Source organism: Martes martes, assembly GCF_963455335.1.
Source record: "Martes martes genome assembly, chromosome: 6".
Taxonomy (NCBI): Eukaryota; Metazoa; Chordata; class Mammalia; order Carnivora; family Mustelidae; genus Martes; species Martes martes.
The window spans coordinates 69,749,416-69,764,562 of record NC_137893.1 but is presented as its reverse complement, the minus strand read 5'-3'; the positions used below and the strand labels follow the sequence as shown (position 1 = coordinate 69,764,562).

Here is a 15,147-nt window from a genome sequence, read left to right as displayed (position 1 = left end):
AGGCTAATGGAATTATTTTGATGCATGAGAGTTAAATAAACATAGGGCTAACAGGTCCTCCAATGTAATCTTCATGGGGTCAGGAATATCTTAAACACACACTACTTGGTTACCACTGCAAAATTCCCTCCTAATGCCACCACAAATTTACACGTTTAGAAAATAGTATCTGGGATGACCGACATTTGTGGTTCTTCAGACAGATGAAACTCTCATTAGCTTCGCACATGGATAGCATTTAGGAGTCCTGAGTATAAGGGACTGATGCCGATTACTTTATTCTCTAGGATTCTACTTCCTCATTGAAAAGAGTTGGTGGGGGGTGGGAGGTGGGGAGAGAAGAGGCTGTAATTTAAACTGTTTGTAATAAAATATTCTTCTGATTTTCATACTTCTCCATATGCCCTCGTCCAGCCCGGGCATAATAAAGTCACGATCACCACGCCCACCCCTCAGAGGCCAGGTGGGTGAATGCGTGAGCAGGGAGACGGGGTACCCAGGGCCTTCTGAGGAGACACAGGTGGCTCGGAGGGCTCTTCCGTCGTCCGAGGGCGGTGCCGCGGCCATGTCAGAGGGCAGGCTCAATGCCACTGGAGCTCCTGACGGTTCTGAAATCAGTTGGTGCCTTCCTGTTTTAGGCACGTTCATTAATTCAAATTCTAAAAAATACTGTTTGGGCCAAAGAAACCAAACTCTGGATGTGACCTTCATGCCTCCAATCTGTTGATTTTGTCTACCCCTCTCCCTCTCTCCCCCAGCTTGGTGCTATTTTTAATTCTCAATAATAATGAAAAACTAGAGAAAATACGCAACATTTGGGATGAAGGGGTTAGTAACCTTAATAAATCTGTCCGAGATAAGATAATTAACATTTGAATAGAAAAATGGGAAAGAACTGACAATTCAAAAGAAATAAAATTGTGTGTGCATGTGTGTGTGTGTTTGAGCCTCACTAGCAATGAAAACAAAACGCTCTTTCCTCACAATTAAAAAAGGAGACGAGGGGAACAAACGCTCTTTCCTCACCAGATGGGCAAGGATTTCTTAAATGTTTTATAATCCTTAGCTTCAAACAAACTGTGGGGCAATAGAGATGTTCATACACTGCAACTTCTTCAAACCTTTCAGGAGGAAACATACGCCCTGAAAACGATGAAATTTGTGCCCCAAAATGTACACACGAGTATGACCTTTGCAGCTGCGTGCTGAATTGTGACAATGGAGGAATAACCTAAGCGCCCGTTAACAGGGGTCACGTAAATCCTCACGTTTGTTCAATGGCTAATGAAAAACAAGAGGCTGCCAAGGAAGGTTATCTCCCACGCACTGCTGGGGGAGAAGAAGACAGGCTAGAGCACAGAATCGACAGTCCCAGCCTCCATCCACAGAGGCGGGCGTGGGCGTGTATGTGTTCACACATACATACACTGTGAAAAGGGATTATCTAACTCTAGGAGCAGAGGAATTAGGGATCATTTACATTTTCTGCTAGCTCTTTTTCAAAATAATAATCGCTTCTGTTATTACCAGGAAAGAAAGCCCCAGTAACAATAGTTCCATTTGCAAAAACAAGAGTCGATAATAATCTTGCCCAAGAGCAAACCCTGGGGAATCAGTGACTCTTGTGCAAACAAATGCACAACAGTGGTGGCGTCCAGTGCCTCTTCTGTGGGGTAGTTCAAATATGTTGGAACTGACTCATGGAAAGCACCTGCCAGATTTATAAATGTGAAGCAGAACATTCCACAGCATGCCAAAGTGAGAAGTGGCTGTGCCTGACAGCCACTAAATCTGAAATGGCTTTTCGGGGCTATGTGTAAATCTGCATTTTAGGCTTGATTAATCTACATTGAAAACTAATGCTAATTTTAGGTACAAGACTACTACAACTAGCCAAGGAGAATAAAATAAAAATGCAATGCATGGGGGCCTGGGTGGCTCAGTGGATTAAGCCGCTGCCTTCAGTTCAGGTCATGATCTCAGGGTCCTGGGATCGAGTCCCGTGTCGGGCTTTCTGCTCAGCAGGGAGCCTGCTTCCCTCTCTCTCTCTCTCTCTCTCTGCCTGCCTCTCTGCCTACCTGTGATCTCTCTCTGTCAAATAAATAATAAAATCTTTAAAAAAAAAAAAAAATAAGGGCTCCTGGGTGGCTCAGTGGATTAAGCCTCTGCCTTCGGCTCAGGTCATGATCCCAGAGTCCTGGGATCGAGCCCTGCATCGGGATCTCTGCTCAGCTGGGAGCCTGCTTCCCCTCTCTCTGCCTGTCTCTCTGCCTACTTGTGATCTCTGTCAAATAAATAAATAAAATACTTAAAAAAAAAAAAAAAAAGCAATGCCTGAAAAACTCCTGGCTCCTGAATCGGAAGTCCACAGGCTGGGGGTTCTCCTTCAGATACAAGGTCAGGCTCATCAGGGCCCACACGGGAATGAGTAGCTCGTGATGAGTGAGAAATCAGTCCAGCCAATGTGGCTCTTTTCTCCTGCGAGTCAGTTAGACAGCAAATGCTAATTTCCTGTCTGGCTCTCGAGTTCATCTTGAAACTCTGAATACCACCCTGACTCGGAAATGTTAGCTTGAAGACAATATTATCTTAAGTAGAAATTGGTATTCACGGATGCATGACAGCACAGAGAGCTTCCTGAAAGTACTTTCCGTGTAAAAGCCCCATTTCCTCAACCCGTGACAGGGCTCCATCCCCACTACCTGCCTGACACAGCTCTGACCAAGTCCCAGGCTGATTCTATACCAACAATTCCAGAGGACGTGTTCACTTGATTTAATATTCAAGACTTAATTACTCTCTCCTTCTTGGAGTTCTCATCTTCTGCAACTTTCGTGACAGTGTTTCCTCCGCATTTTCTAACTATTTTCCCATTCCCCTCCTGCATCTCCTCTGATCTTGCCCAGGGTAAAATCCCTCAAACCAAAGGCTTCCTCACTAGGTGACACATTCAGATGACTTTCAAACCTCTACCTTCGGCTCCGAACCTGTTGTGATTTCTCTCAAAGCTCTTGGCGACCTCCTGGACCTCTCCATGTAGCCATTTCACAGGCACCTCAAACTCAACACCTCTGGGGAAGGATATTCCAATGTTTATTTTATTCTTAGGAGCAAAAATGGTTCCTATAGCTGACTCTATATGCTACAGTGTGCCTTGGATACAAACTCTTCTATAAATTCTATTATCCTCAGTTCACAGATGGCAGAACCGAGGAACAGAAACGTGAAGAACTTGGCAGGTCACATACTACAAAATAGATTTGAACCCAGCAGATCTGTGATGCTGCATTTCCTCTTAACACTCAGACTATCTGGTAACTTTCCAAATAACGGTGCCATGTGCAGAAGACAGGCCCTTACAGATTCACTTCTAAACGTCCTCCATAATGCCATGGCAGGTGTGTTCTCCTACACTACCAAGAACAAAAATAGAACAAGAACCTCTGCTTTAAGATAGCTGAGCTGAGAAGACTGGCCATGTTGCACAGGACCTGTGAAAACCAATACCTGTATCCCAGGATTGAAATTACAGCTCCCACCACCCACTCACTTGCTCATGCCAGAAGCCTGGGATCCTCCCCTACTCGGCCATCTTCCCAAATCACGAACTTCCATATCGCCATGCCAACAGTCACCGAGTCACAGACCTCTACCCTCTTATCATCTCCCCAATACCTGAGGTGTTCGCGCCCCTTCGCTTCTCCAAGTAGAGCTGAACTCCAGCTTTTGGCTTGTAAGACTCTTCAGAGTCGGGTTTCGGCCGCTCTGCCCCCCCAGCTCCCATCGCGCTCCTCTAACACGTGCCCTGCAGGCCGGACATGCCTGATTCTGCCCCATTCTCGGGGTATGACGTTCAGAGAACCAGCTCTGGCCTGGAGTGCCCCCTTCCATGCCTTTCTTCCCTGAGCTATTCCTACTCCCCTGAAAGCTCCGGTGAGAAGCCATCGGACACCCATCCTAACGTAGAGATCTTGCCTTTCTATTCCCACCCAACGCAGCTCAGAACACATCCTCAAGGCAGAGACTGTACCCTGCTACCACGATTTACTGCTGAGTGCAGACCTTATAAACAGATGACACCCAATGGGCATTCCGTATATATTGGTATAATCAACAACAAGAGTAAAATATGTGAGCGGATGAGACGCTGCTCCCCCATCATTTCCTCCTTTGGCAGCTCACTGCCTTCAGCTGAAAAGGAGGCCTTGTTTGCTTTTTATCCTACACATCAGTGATGACTCCAGGAGTCACCGGGACTTATTTGAAGTCTGGGTGCAGAGAGGGGACGGAGCCAACTGAAGCAAAGTCGCCAGCTCCCCCTCCTGGGGCTCGTTCTTTCTGAGGCCTCACAGCCCAAACCAGCAAGCAGGACTCTTCTTCCTCATGGGGACTCTTAGGGAGCACCATTCCAGTGGTGACAAGGCCATGGACGTGTTGTCTAGCTGAGGGCTCATAAACATGCATTTAGGATAAAGTGGGGAGGGAGGAGTCCTTCACAGAACACAGAGAAAAACAGCTACAAAGATTTAGTCAAGTACTCCTGTGAAGCGTGTTTCCTTCCTCACAGGGCCTGTGGCAGCTCCTCTCGGCCTCCCAGTGGCTGGCACCCAGCTGAGAGCGGAAGCCCTGGGAGGCTCGGCCCTCAGTGGGGGTCTTTCCGTGCACCTTTCAGTGCACCTTTCCGGCAACTCCCCTCGCCTCCCACTCTCAGTGCTTCATCCAAAGCTCAGAGCTCCTCCAAAGGAAGAGGTCAGGTCAGATCAGGAGGAGAACTTTTCATGTTGGAGAAGGGGAGATGGGGTGGCTACACCACCAATAAGTACTTATCCTTCTTTTCTGGTGTTCAGTGACAGGCCTGCACTTGGCCTTGGCCCACCTGCTGCCTCTGTGGGATCCTGGCGGGGCAGCCAGAGGATAACCGAAGCGGCACATGCACTCAACCTCCCTGACAGGCACCAGCGAAGGAAAGTCTTCGAGAACAAGCCGTAGCCAGCAGGAGGCAGGTGCTACAAGGACTCAGACACTGGGGTAACTCCTATTCGTTCTTCAGATCTCAACTCAAACTCACTCTCTCAAGGGAAAGCTTAAATTTACAGCAGCGTAAATCTATTTGGTTCTCTCCTATCGCATTACTTCCTTCAGAGCATTTATCACATTTGCAAATTACATTTTGTTTCTTAATATTTACACCTCCCCTCCCAGACCAGATCCTTTCTCGATGAAGGGGACCCTGTTTGTTTGTTTCCCAGTTTGACCATTTGCATCCTCAGTGCCCAGCTCTCCCCTTGCACACTTTGGTTCTCATATTTTTTGGAATTGATGAATGAATCTTTCCAAATTTAACTAGTTTGCTCGCCTTACATGCGAATTTACATTTTAACTGCCTAAATCTGTTTAGCAGGGCTGCCTAAAAAGGTGTCCTCTGAGATAGGCAAACTTCACAGGCTGTGTGTGTGTGTGTGTGTGTGTGTACACACATGCCCACTGCAAAAATGAGGATAGGATGCTAGGAATAACAGATATAACTAACTCACTTTAAAACTTATTAAAATGCCACAGTGAAAGTGGGGTATTGGTAATGCTCACATTGGCCACTAATTTTTGTCCTATGTTCCTGATTAACATAATTCAGTAAAAATACTTATAATTGTGTAACACTAAATTTTCTCATTCGTTACCTTATTATATTCTTATAATAAGTCCTGTGAATTAGTAAAGGTGGATTGGACGAGCCCTGCTGACTTGCCCAATGTCACATAGTTTGAGATCCAGCAAGATTAGAGCACTTGATCCTCTGACGGCTAGCTAAGAGTGCTCAGCCTTGCACATAACAGAGCACATTTATTCAGTTAAATGGATATTTTGCTTGTGCTCAAATTTTAAATGATTTCTGCTTGTAGGCCTTTTGTACACCCTGTGTTGAAAACAGCATCTAACACATAAAGAGTAAGGTTGCTAGATACAAGACAAATATTAAAAAGTCACTGGTATCTTCCTATACTAGCAACAGCTAGAAAAGATTTATAAGACCTCTTTTGGGTTAAAAATTATACAACTTTATTGGGAGACATTTAAAAATACCATATATAAATGAAGAGGGATATTTTATGCTTGTGGGGAAGAATACTTTACATCATAAAGATGTAATTCTCACCATAGTGAGCTACAACCCACATGCAGCTCTAATGAAGATACCACAGGGTCATCTTAGAACCCAACAACCTGATTCTGAAGTTTATATGCAACAGAAAGCTTTAGACCAGAATTGATAAGACATTCCTGAAGGAAAAAAAACACAGCTGGGGATACCAAGATACCAAGACTCATTTTAAAGTTATAGTAATTTAGACAGTCTGGCATTAGAGCAGGGACAGACACATGGACTGATGGAAATTAAAGTGCTCAGAAACCCCCCCACGCACTGGCTACTTTTCGAGGAAACAAAAGTAAAAAACAGTGCTGTTTCTCACCACACAGAAAAACCAATTTCTTATGGATTAAGAATTGATCTGTGAAAGGCAACATTCAAATACCTGAATCGACAGTATCCCTAACACCCCGGGGTATGGAAAGAGCATAAGCCATAAAGGAAAGCCTGATAATTGAACTACATAAGGTTCCATTAATAACTACACTCGATATCTCGATATACCAACAACTATATTGACCTATATTGAGAATAAAGGACAAACCACAAACCTGGAGATATTCACAACACATAAAAATTAACAAAGGACTAGTATGCAGAATCTATGAAGATCAGTAAGAACAAGAAAGTCAGATGTCATTTCTTATCAATAAGTGCAGCTGCTGCAATGGTGGGAGCCATGACCTCCTGTGACGGAAAAGCACTTGGCCTAACCCCAAGCTGGAAGATGTGCAGTCATCTGTGGCCAGCCCTGCCTGTGGGCTACCAACCAGTCAGTGTACAGATCATTTTAAAAACAAAAAAATAATCTTGGTATACATGCTATGCAATAAAACTTACTTTTTAAATACATACATAATTCTGAACATCTCTCATTTCACTAGTAATTCTTTAGCATAACTTTTAATGGCTATGTTTTAGTCATCACACAGAAGCGGCATTAAGGCATAAGCAATCCTTACTGTGGGCCATTTAGATTTTTATGCATACTAACAAAAAATTTGAAACGATGTGAGAAATACTCTTGTAAGCCTTTCTACACATCTCTGATAACACGGGTTTAAATGGTAGGCACGCTTAATGTGGGCTTTGCTAAACTGTCCTCCAGGAAGTATTACTAGTTTATAAAGCAGAAGAGTATCATTTTCTCTCTTACAACCTCCCCAACACAAGCTAAAAACATAAACTTTGCCAGGCTTATAAATGAAAACTTACACACTGAATTTTTAATTTGTATTGATTTAAACCATAATGAGGCTGAACATTTTTTACTTATTGTTCACTTAGCTTCTCTCTGGGTTACTGGATTAATCCTTTGCCTGTTTCTCTACTTGAGTGCTTGAATTTTTTGATGAGACAGAAGAGTTAGTGATAGAGTTGTGATACTGACTCCTTCTCTGCCAGGTATCTTGAACTTTGTCATTTTATCCTTTAAGTTTTAAATTTTTATGTAGCCAAAGCAATCTTTTCCTTTATGGTTCATTCTCTGATATACAATTCTTTGTGTACATTTAAGGGAATTAACTCATCTCCCTTTTGTGCCCCCTACAGCAAAAATGCCTCATTTAAATGAAGGCAGTAGCACCCTCCTCAAAGGGTCACTGTGAACGTTAATAAAGAGAACTTACACTGATGTACTTGGTAGGTAGTAAAACAACACAGAAATGTCAATTATTAGCAGTTTTCAAAACATGGCGGTTAATAACATCACATGCCCATCGGTCAACAGAGTTTATAATTTCCAGGGAACGTAAGCAGAGGAACTTGGGCTAATGAAGTCTGAAGACTCATAGGGACCACAGGAGACAGACACCGTGATAGAGAAGTACGTTTCTTGTCCCCGGGGAGGGCGAGGTGCATGAACAGCCGGGACAGAGGCCCTGGGCGATACAGCCTCTCTTACCTTCCTTACTCTTCCCCTTCCTCCAACTCCGTTTCCTTGTGCACCACCACTCTCGTGACTGACATGTCGGGGTGCTGCTCTCGGGCTTCCCGGATGGCCTGGGCCAGCGCCTGCCAGGGTCAGAAGAGAGCGCTGTTAGCAGGGAGACGGGGGCGGGGAGGGGGGGGGAGCTGCTTCGCGGGACGGTGGAACACAGGGACGCCGCTCAACCGGACTCCATCTCTGGCAAACATGGTTTTATTGCTTTGAGGAAGCAGGGACGTGAAACGGGCTCATATTCATTTTAGAGAAACTTCATCATTTCCCCAGTTCCCATTTTCCAGTCTTTTCAAATAACGATGCATGTAAGGGAAACGTGCAGACTCTGAACCCCAGCCTTGTACTTGCGTGAGACTTGGAGGAACTTCTAGGGTCCAGAACAATAAAAACAGCAGCAGCAATGGGGACACATAGTCAGCGAAGTGAAGCAAGAGAGACCGCTCTTTAGCAACTATAGGTCTCTGTTTTACAGTCAAAAACCACCGAAGGTGCATAGGTCAACAGGTCATGCTCAAGGCCATCCTGTTGCTAGGCTGTGGGGCAGGGGCAGGAGCAGAACCCCGCCCCCCCCCAATACCTCATAGGCTCTTCCCAGACCAGACAGTCAGGAAGCAAAGTTTTTTTGTATTTTATCAGAAAGTAAACTACGTATGAGTGTTGTGACAAAGGAGAAAGATCCTACTTTTTCTGAGGGAAAAGATATTTCAAGATGTCTTGGGGAGAAAGCAAACCACCACAGAACATCACTCAAAATCTAGGAACGATGTCTGAAACAAAAAGAAAGTCTTCGAGGAAAGACAGCACCAGATCTCATATAGAAACTACACATTTGAGAGCAGCAGTGTAATTTTTCCTGTTTCTCTGGAATCATCTGCCTAAGGGGATGACCACATTTCTTATTTGCAGTATGCTTCCTGCCAGCTGAAAGGTTATGGAACAAAACCTGGAGCCTGAGTCCACACACACACAAAGGTACAGCTATAGAAAAAGAAATTGGTTTTATACCCAAAATTTTTACACAGAAGCTTGGAAGACACTTGAGGGTGCTTAAATTTCCACTAGGGAATGAACTCTGGTGACCCACTGGTGTCAGGACAAGAGTGAGCTCAAACAGAGGACTCTCCCAGGAGAGCAGCACAACTGTCTGTTGGGTGGCAGGAGCGGGCAGGCTGGAGGGTGGGAGTGGGATGGGGGGAAGGGAGGAGGTTGGGAGGTGTCTGCAGGTATCTGTGGTGGGGATAGGAGACAGAGTACAGCTGAGTCACTCTGGATTTGTGTATTCAGAGGGACATGAGCGATCGGAACCATCAAAACGGACTACTCCACATCAGTTTCTGGAATCCAGTTTGGGAAAGCGGCAGCTCTGATACGAGCCAAATGTAGCTACAGACAGCTTGTCAGATACGTTTTAACTCACGTTCATTACAAGGATCTGCCTACATTAAACCAGTACAAATGTCAAAGGGGAAATACAAATGACGCCCAAGGGAAGGGAACATATGTGAAACAGGCTTTAATTAGCAGAAAAGTAGGGAAAACCAAAAACAGTTTAATTGTCCTCAAACACATTTGAAATCCGTGTGCCATTAATTCTGATCATTCTGTAGTATCAGTACACGAAATTAAATACTGTGAAATGTTAATTTATGATGGCAACAGTAAAGACTGTGAGAAAATTATCACATGCTCCTGCCAAATTGAGAAGTTATTTTACTGGGAAGAGACACACACTCTGGGGAGTTAGTGCAGTGTCCTACATCCCTGGTACGGAGCAGAGCATCAGGACACACACAGGGTGAACTCCTGCAAAGCCAGCATCTCAAACAGCACAATTCCCTTTTTCCTATCTTGCTCAGAGGAAGGGTTTCTTTCCACTATTAAAATTCTTCTAATATACAGCAAGAAACTGAAAAAGGGGTCAATGATATTCAAGTTACTACGTGATCGGCTTCTGTTTTTGGCAGGGAAGTGATTTCCCTCTAATTTTAAATACTTCCACGGTCTCATTACAGGTTGTAAGGAGACAGGGAGTTCACGAGCTCCCAGTACAAGCATACCAGAAGCCACAAGTAAACGGACTCAAAAAAGTTGATGCATCTTATAATTAAACATGAAAAAGTTATGAAAAGTCAAATATATCTTCTGTCATGTGGGTATCTGCCCTCGGTCTGAAAATGTGCTAAAGCACCACATCACACAAACAAGTTCGTGTCCCTGCAGTCACAGGTAGGGCTGCGGGTTTTTTCCTAATCTAAGAGTCAGGAGAATGTGTTATTTTAGTACTTACATTTCAAACTGTGTTTTATTTATTTGCTATTCGGAGGCAGTAAGGCCAAAAGACAAGAGAATGCACATAACACCCAAGAGTAATCCTTGAAAGGAAAACATGGCATCAGAAAGCCAGAGAGTGCACAGGTTCAGTGGAAAGGCAAGGTGAGAGAAACAGAGGCTGGGAGAAGACCTTGATTTTCACTTCCCGTCATGCCAAAGAATGTGGGCTCCCACCTCTTACACCGTAAGAATTCAATAAACGCTGGCTGACCTAGAGTCCCAGAGGGAAAAAGAACAGAGTTTGCCCGACTTAGGTCAGAGGAGCTCAAAACTGCCCCAGCAGAGAAGAAATCCTCTATCTGGGGAACAGGAGAATTGGTTTCCGCGGGGTCATTCATTTTCCCATGGCAAACAGACACAGGTCCTAGTCAACTACTAGGAATCTCTACTATAAAGTCCAAATTCAGAGTCAGGGCAACACTTTAACCTCCGATAGCTCTCTAGGAATGAAAAGAATACATCAGGAAAGACGGAAGGAAAATCATGTTTACAGGGGTTTACAGAATGTAGTTTTCCTTACAGGCAGAGAAGAAAATCTATTTCTCTCTGGTCACATAGACGGAGTTTTTTTTTTTTTTTTAATGAGTAGTTCTGTTCTCTAAAATTCTCTTTCCTGAGTTCAGTGTTGTGTTTAAAGCTGGGTAACTCTCATCTGTTCTGACTTCCCAGCTGAGATGGTCAATTGAACATTTCCTTTCCTTCAAGTTGTTATAAAAGAAAATAGCTTGGTTTCCTTTAAAGCAGAGTTCAAATCACTCAAAAAATGACAAAACAAAAAATTCACATCACTTGGGATTGCAGCCTAAAAGGAAAGCTACCCTCGGGGTGCCTGGGTGGCTCAGGCGGTTGAGCATCTGCCTGGGGCTCAGGTCCTGACCCAAGGTCCTGGGAGCGAACCCTGCATCTGAGCCTCTTGCTCAGTGGTAAGCCTGCTTCTCCCTCTCCCTCTGCCTCTCCCACTCTGCTTGTGAGCACACGCTCCCTCCCTCTCAAATAAATAAAAAAAATCTTTAAAAAAAAAAAGTTAAATGAAATGAAAGCTACCCTCAAAGTCACCACCAGTCCCACTCATCACCTGGTTGTTAAAGTCACGCATTCTGCTCATTAACATTAGAATGGAAGCACAATTCTTTTAAATGTATTTCTGAATCCATGTAAATTCTCTACTTTGTAAGATACCTCAGATTTCCTTCTCCCACTCCTCAATAATAGTAATAATTAGGGGAAAACACCGAAGGGTAAAGAGCCCAATTTTTTTAATGTTACAAAAAAAAAATACTTTATAAGTTTCTAAAAGTAGGCATAAATCAAACTGGAAGTCCATGTCATTAAACCGCTACTCATTTTTTTTTTTTTTAATCCACGACTTGCCTTTAAGTGAGGCCCACGTGAGTAACTAATGGTCACCAGGAATCCCCTCAATTATTTGGATTCAAAAGTGCACCTGGAGTCAGTGGGAAATGAACAGCAATCCACATTTTATGCCGGTTTGGTGTCAGGAAGGCTGAAAGGCTGTGTCTAGGTCAGGAAGTGTCTTTACACCATGCTTAGGAGGTGGATTCTTCCAGGAGGCCCTGGGAGAAGGGATCTGACCCGGGGAAATGACATGACGACACATGCTCCACTTAGAGGCATGGTCACCTTCAGAAGCAGAAATTCAGGTCTTTACCTGGTCGTGATCGATGTCTGCATCTCCCGTGATCACGATGCGTTTCTCAATTCTTGTTTCAGATATTCCACCTTTCACAGTCTAAAGGTTATAAAGAAAACAAAAGGACAGAGATAGCAATCATTGAAGTACGTATATACCTAATGAGAGCAAAGAAAGGGGAGCACATCTAGACCTTCTGATTAAGGCAATGCTCACTGAGTGAAGATGGACATTCCAGAAACTGTTTAAGCTCAGCAGAGATTCCTATTGTTAAAGTTGTAGCATCCATAAGCCTTCCTCAACTGAAAGCAACTTTAAAACTAATTCATCGAGATTCAAGGGAAATTAAGATGAGACAGATGCCACTTAATCCAAATGGTTCCTTTGAGACATTCCATTACAATTTCCCGGAGTTTCTTTACTCCCAATTGGCTAATTTGTTAAAAGAGGAAAGAAGAAATAATTCTTTGGTTTATGTAGAGTTACAAGGAATTCTAACAATTTAGGTCCCTGGTTTTTAAGTGTGGGAATTGCTTGATGTCATAGTTTTGACTGCTTGATTCTCATAAAAATTCCCTGGTAATTTTGCTCATTTGGTTTAGTGCAGTAAGATAAAAGAAGACTTGGATTTGGTTTAAGATACAGAAGATACATGAGGGTGATATAAAGATTTTTGTTCAGTGATATCCTCTGTATGTTACTCTGCTGCCAACAAAGACCGCGTGAGCAGCCCTGGGACATGACAGAGGCCGAAGGGATCATATGGCTGTGACGCTGAACTACGAGCAAATACCACACAGTCCTGAGAAAGCACAGCTCTGATAAATTACACCAAGTCCCAGTTGATAGCACTTTACTGCAAGAAACCAGGTTTATTGCAAGCCTAACTGGATAGCCTTTAAAATGAGCATGATACCATTTTGCATTTATGTGGCCTTTTTTTTTTTTTTTAACTCACGAAGTTTCTGGCTGAAATACAGGGTGAGGAGGGTATAAAGGATACATTTTAAACCATCAGGCGTCCACGAAATGGGAGAGGTAGAAGTAAATCTGAGGACAGCGGCAGGTGTCAGAATCACCTGGAGGGCTCCCACAACCACTCCCAGGGTATCAGGAGATCTGGGGTGGGGCCACAGACTTACTTCTAACAAGTCCCAGGGAAGACTGCTACTGCTAGTCTGGAGACCATACTTTAAGAATCACTGGTCATCTGGTGTTAAAACTTTGGAGAATGAGAGAATAATCTGAAAAATGCCCCCTATCCAATATATGAGCATCTTAAATCAATGAAGGGAAAATTATATTATTTGAACAATTGCTTGAAAATTTTGAATGATGGTCTTCATTCACTTGCTTCAGTTGGAAGGGTTTGTTTGCACTTACCAAACTTATGCTTCTACTTCTATGATACTCTCTCTTTCTCCTATAGCTGGCTGACATACAGTTATTCATGACCTATTTTTACACCCTTGTACTTTATAAAAATACATTTGTCAATGGAGTCCAATTTCTTGGATACTTTAAGTCCAGCCACTTCTATTCCACTGGCACAGTCTATTACTTTGAAGCTTGTGTAGGAATAAAGAAACAATTCAGAAAGGATCCTGTTTGCAAGGTCCTACCCCGGATTGCTTTACCTTGGTGATATGTGTTGTTGTCGTTGTCGACACGGACTCAGATGTGATGGTTTGTGCCGTCAGTAATGTCCCCGAGTCACCACCGGCCCCGCCGTCAATCTTTGGATAGTTGGAGGAAAAATACAAAGTAATGCTTAATTTCCATTATGTTGTCAGAAACGACCCCTCCCCATCGAATATGCATCTTGTGAAATCTTCAAGGTCAGCAGAAGAGGTTATCTGCCTATCCTTTGCACGTTTGTAGCGGTGATTTACTGAGCAGGAGGCTGGCTGGCCTTTAAACAGAGTAAAGGCAAAAGCTCAATGCATGTGGAGAAGCAAACCCCCTAGGAGGGAGGGAAAAAAAAAGGAAGAATCAAGTAGAAGACGGGACTGAGAGCTACAGGGTCATGAGACAATTTGACCAAAGGCCTTTTGTAGAAGCTAGAAAAAGAAACTAGAGAACCAGACAGAGAAGTTTCCACAGCGACCAGAAAGGCTGAGTTCATTGTTTTTGAAGCACAGGTGGTAAAAACAGATAAACGTTTTCTTATTTACGAAGCCATAGAACCTGACTAGGATAAACTAAACCTGTGTGCTTTGGTAATTTGCTTATCTCTAGATTTAAAAAAAAAAAAATAACATTGTTCCTGTAATAGTTTGTCATGAGCATATATGGGTACAAAGATTTTAATACGTATGCACACATGTGATCTGTCTCTACATGTATCATCTATAAACCCCATGCATATATCTAAATAGGTTTTGACTTATTTGCTTTGATACTAAAAAAGGTAGAAAGTTCTAGAGTTGACCAGGGGAAATATGACACAGATTAATAGCCTAAGAGTATATGTGAAGATCACCAAACATACTTGTCTCCCATTTCCCGTCATTAACACAAGGAAATAACCAGAAAGCCCGGAGCCTTGTGGACTAAGTTATGGGGAAATTTCTCTAAATTTGAGTCATGCACCTGTATTTTACTGGGGCACTTACTGTACTATAGACACATGAGCACATGCTCTCCCACCACACCCATTCATCAGAAAGCTGTTTAGGTGGATCTCGGCACATACATGGATAACGTGTCTAAAATAATTTTGAGAAGTATTTAAACATACCCACATTAAACCTCTTAAAAAAGATTTTGAGAGAGGTAAATAATCTGCCACCCTCCACCACAGTACAATTCTACTATAGAATACTAAATTTCTCAGTCGAGAAAATAGTTGTATAAATTTCTAAACAGTTTTATTTTGAAATAATGAACGCTTTCTCCTTTTTATTACCCTTAAGGTTAGATATCTTAATACTTATTTCAAATCTTTACAGAATCAATGTCTGAATAATGTCTAAATTAATGTCTAAAATTAAACACAAATCTGATAATTATTTTGACGCACAGTATCATATTTACATAAGATCGACAACATGTCTTCAGAAAATAATCCCACGT

General features: G+C 43.0%; 1 protein-coding gene across 2 annotated transcripts in view; it reads right to left on the bottom strand.

Annotated features, from left to right (window-relative positions):
- EPB41L2 (erythrocyte membrane protein band 4.1 like 2) overlaps positions 1-15,147 on the bottom strand; it is a 216,598-nt gene that overhangs the window by 9,269 nt on the left and 192,182 nt on the right. For both annotated transcript variants that reach the window (XM_080806711.1, XM_080806712.1), the window contains 3 exons: positions 13,710-13,808; positions 12,091-12,171; positions 8,052-8,161 (listed from right to left, as the gene is read on the bottom strand). In XM_080806711.1, coding sequence (XP_080662837.1) covers positions 8,057-8,161; positions 12,091-12,171; positions 13,710-13,808 — 285 coding nt within the window. In that variant the 3' untranslated portion in view covers positions 8,052-8,056. The remainder of the gene's footprint in view (positions 1-8,051; positions 8,162-12,090; positions 12,172-13,709; positions 13,809-15,147) is intronic.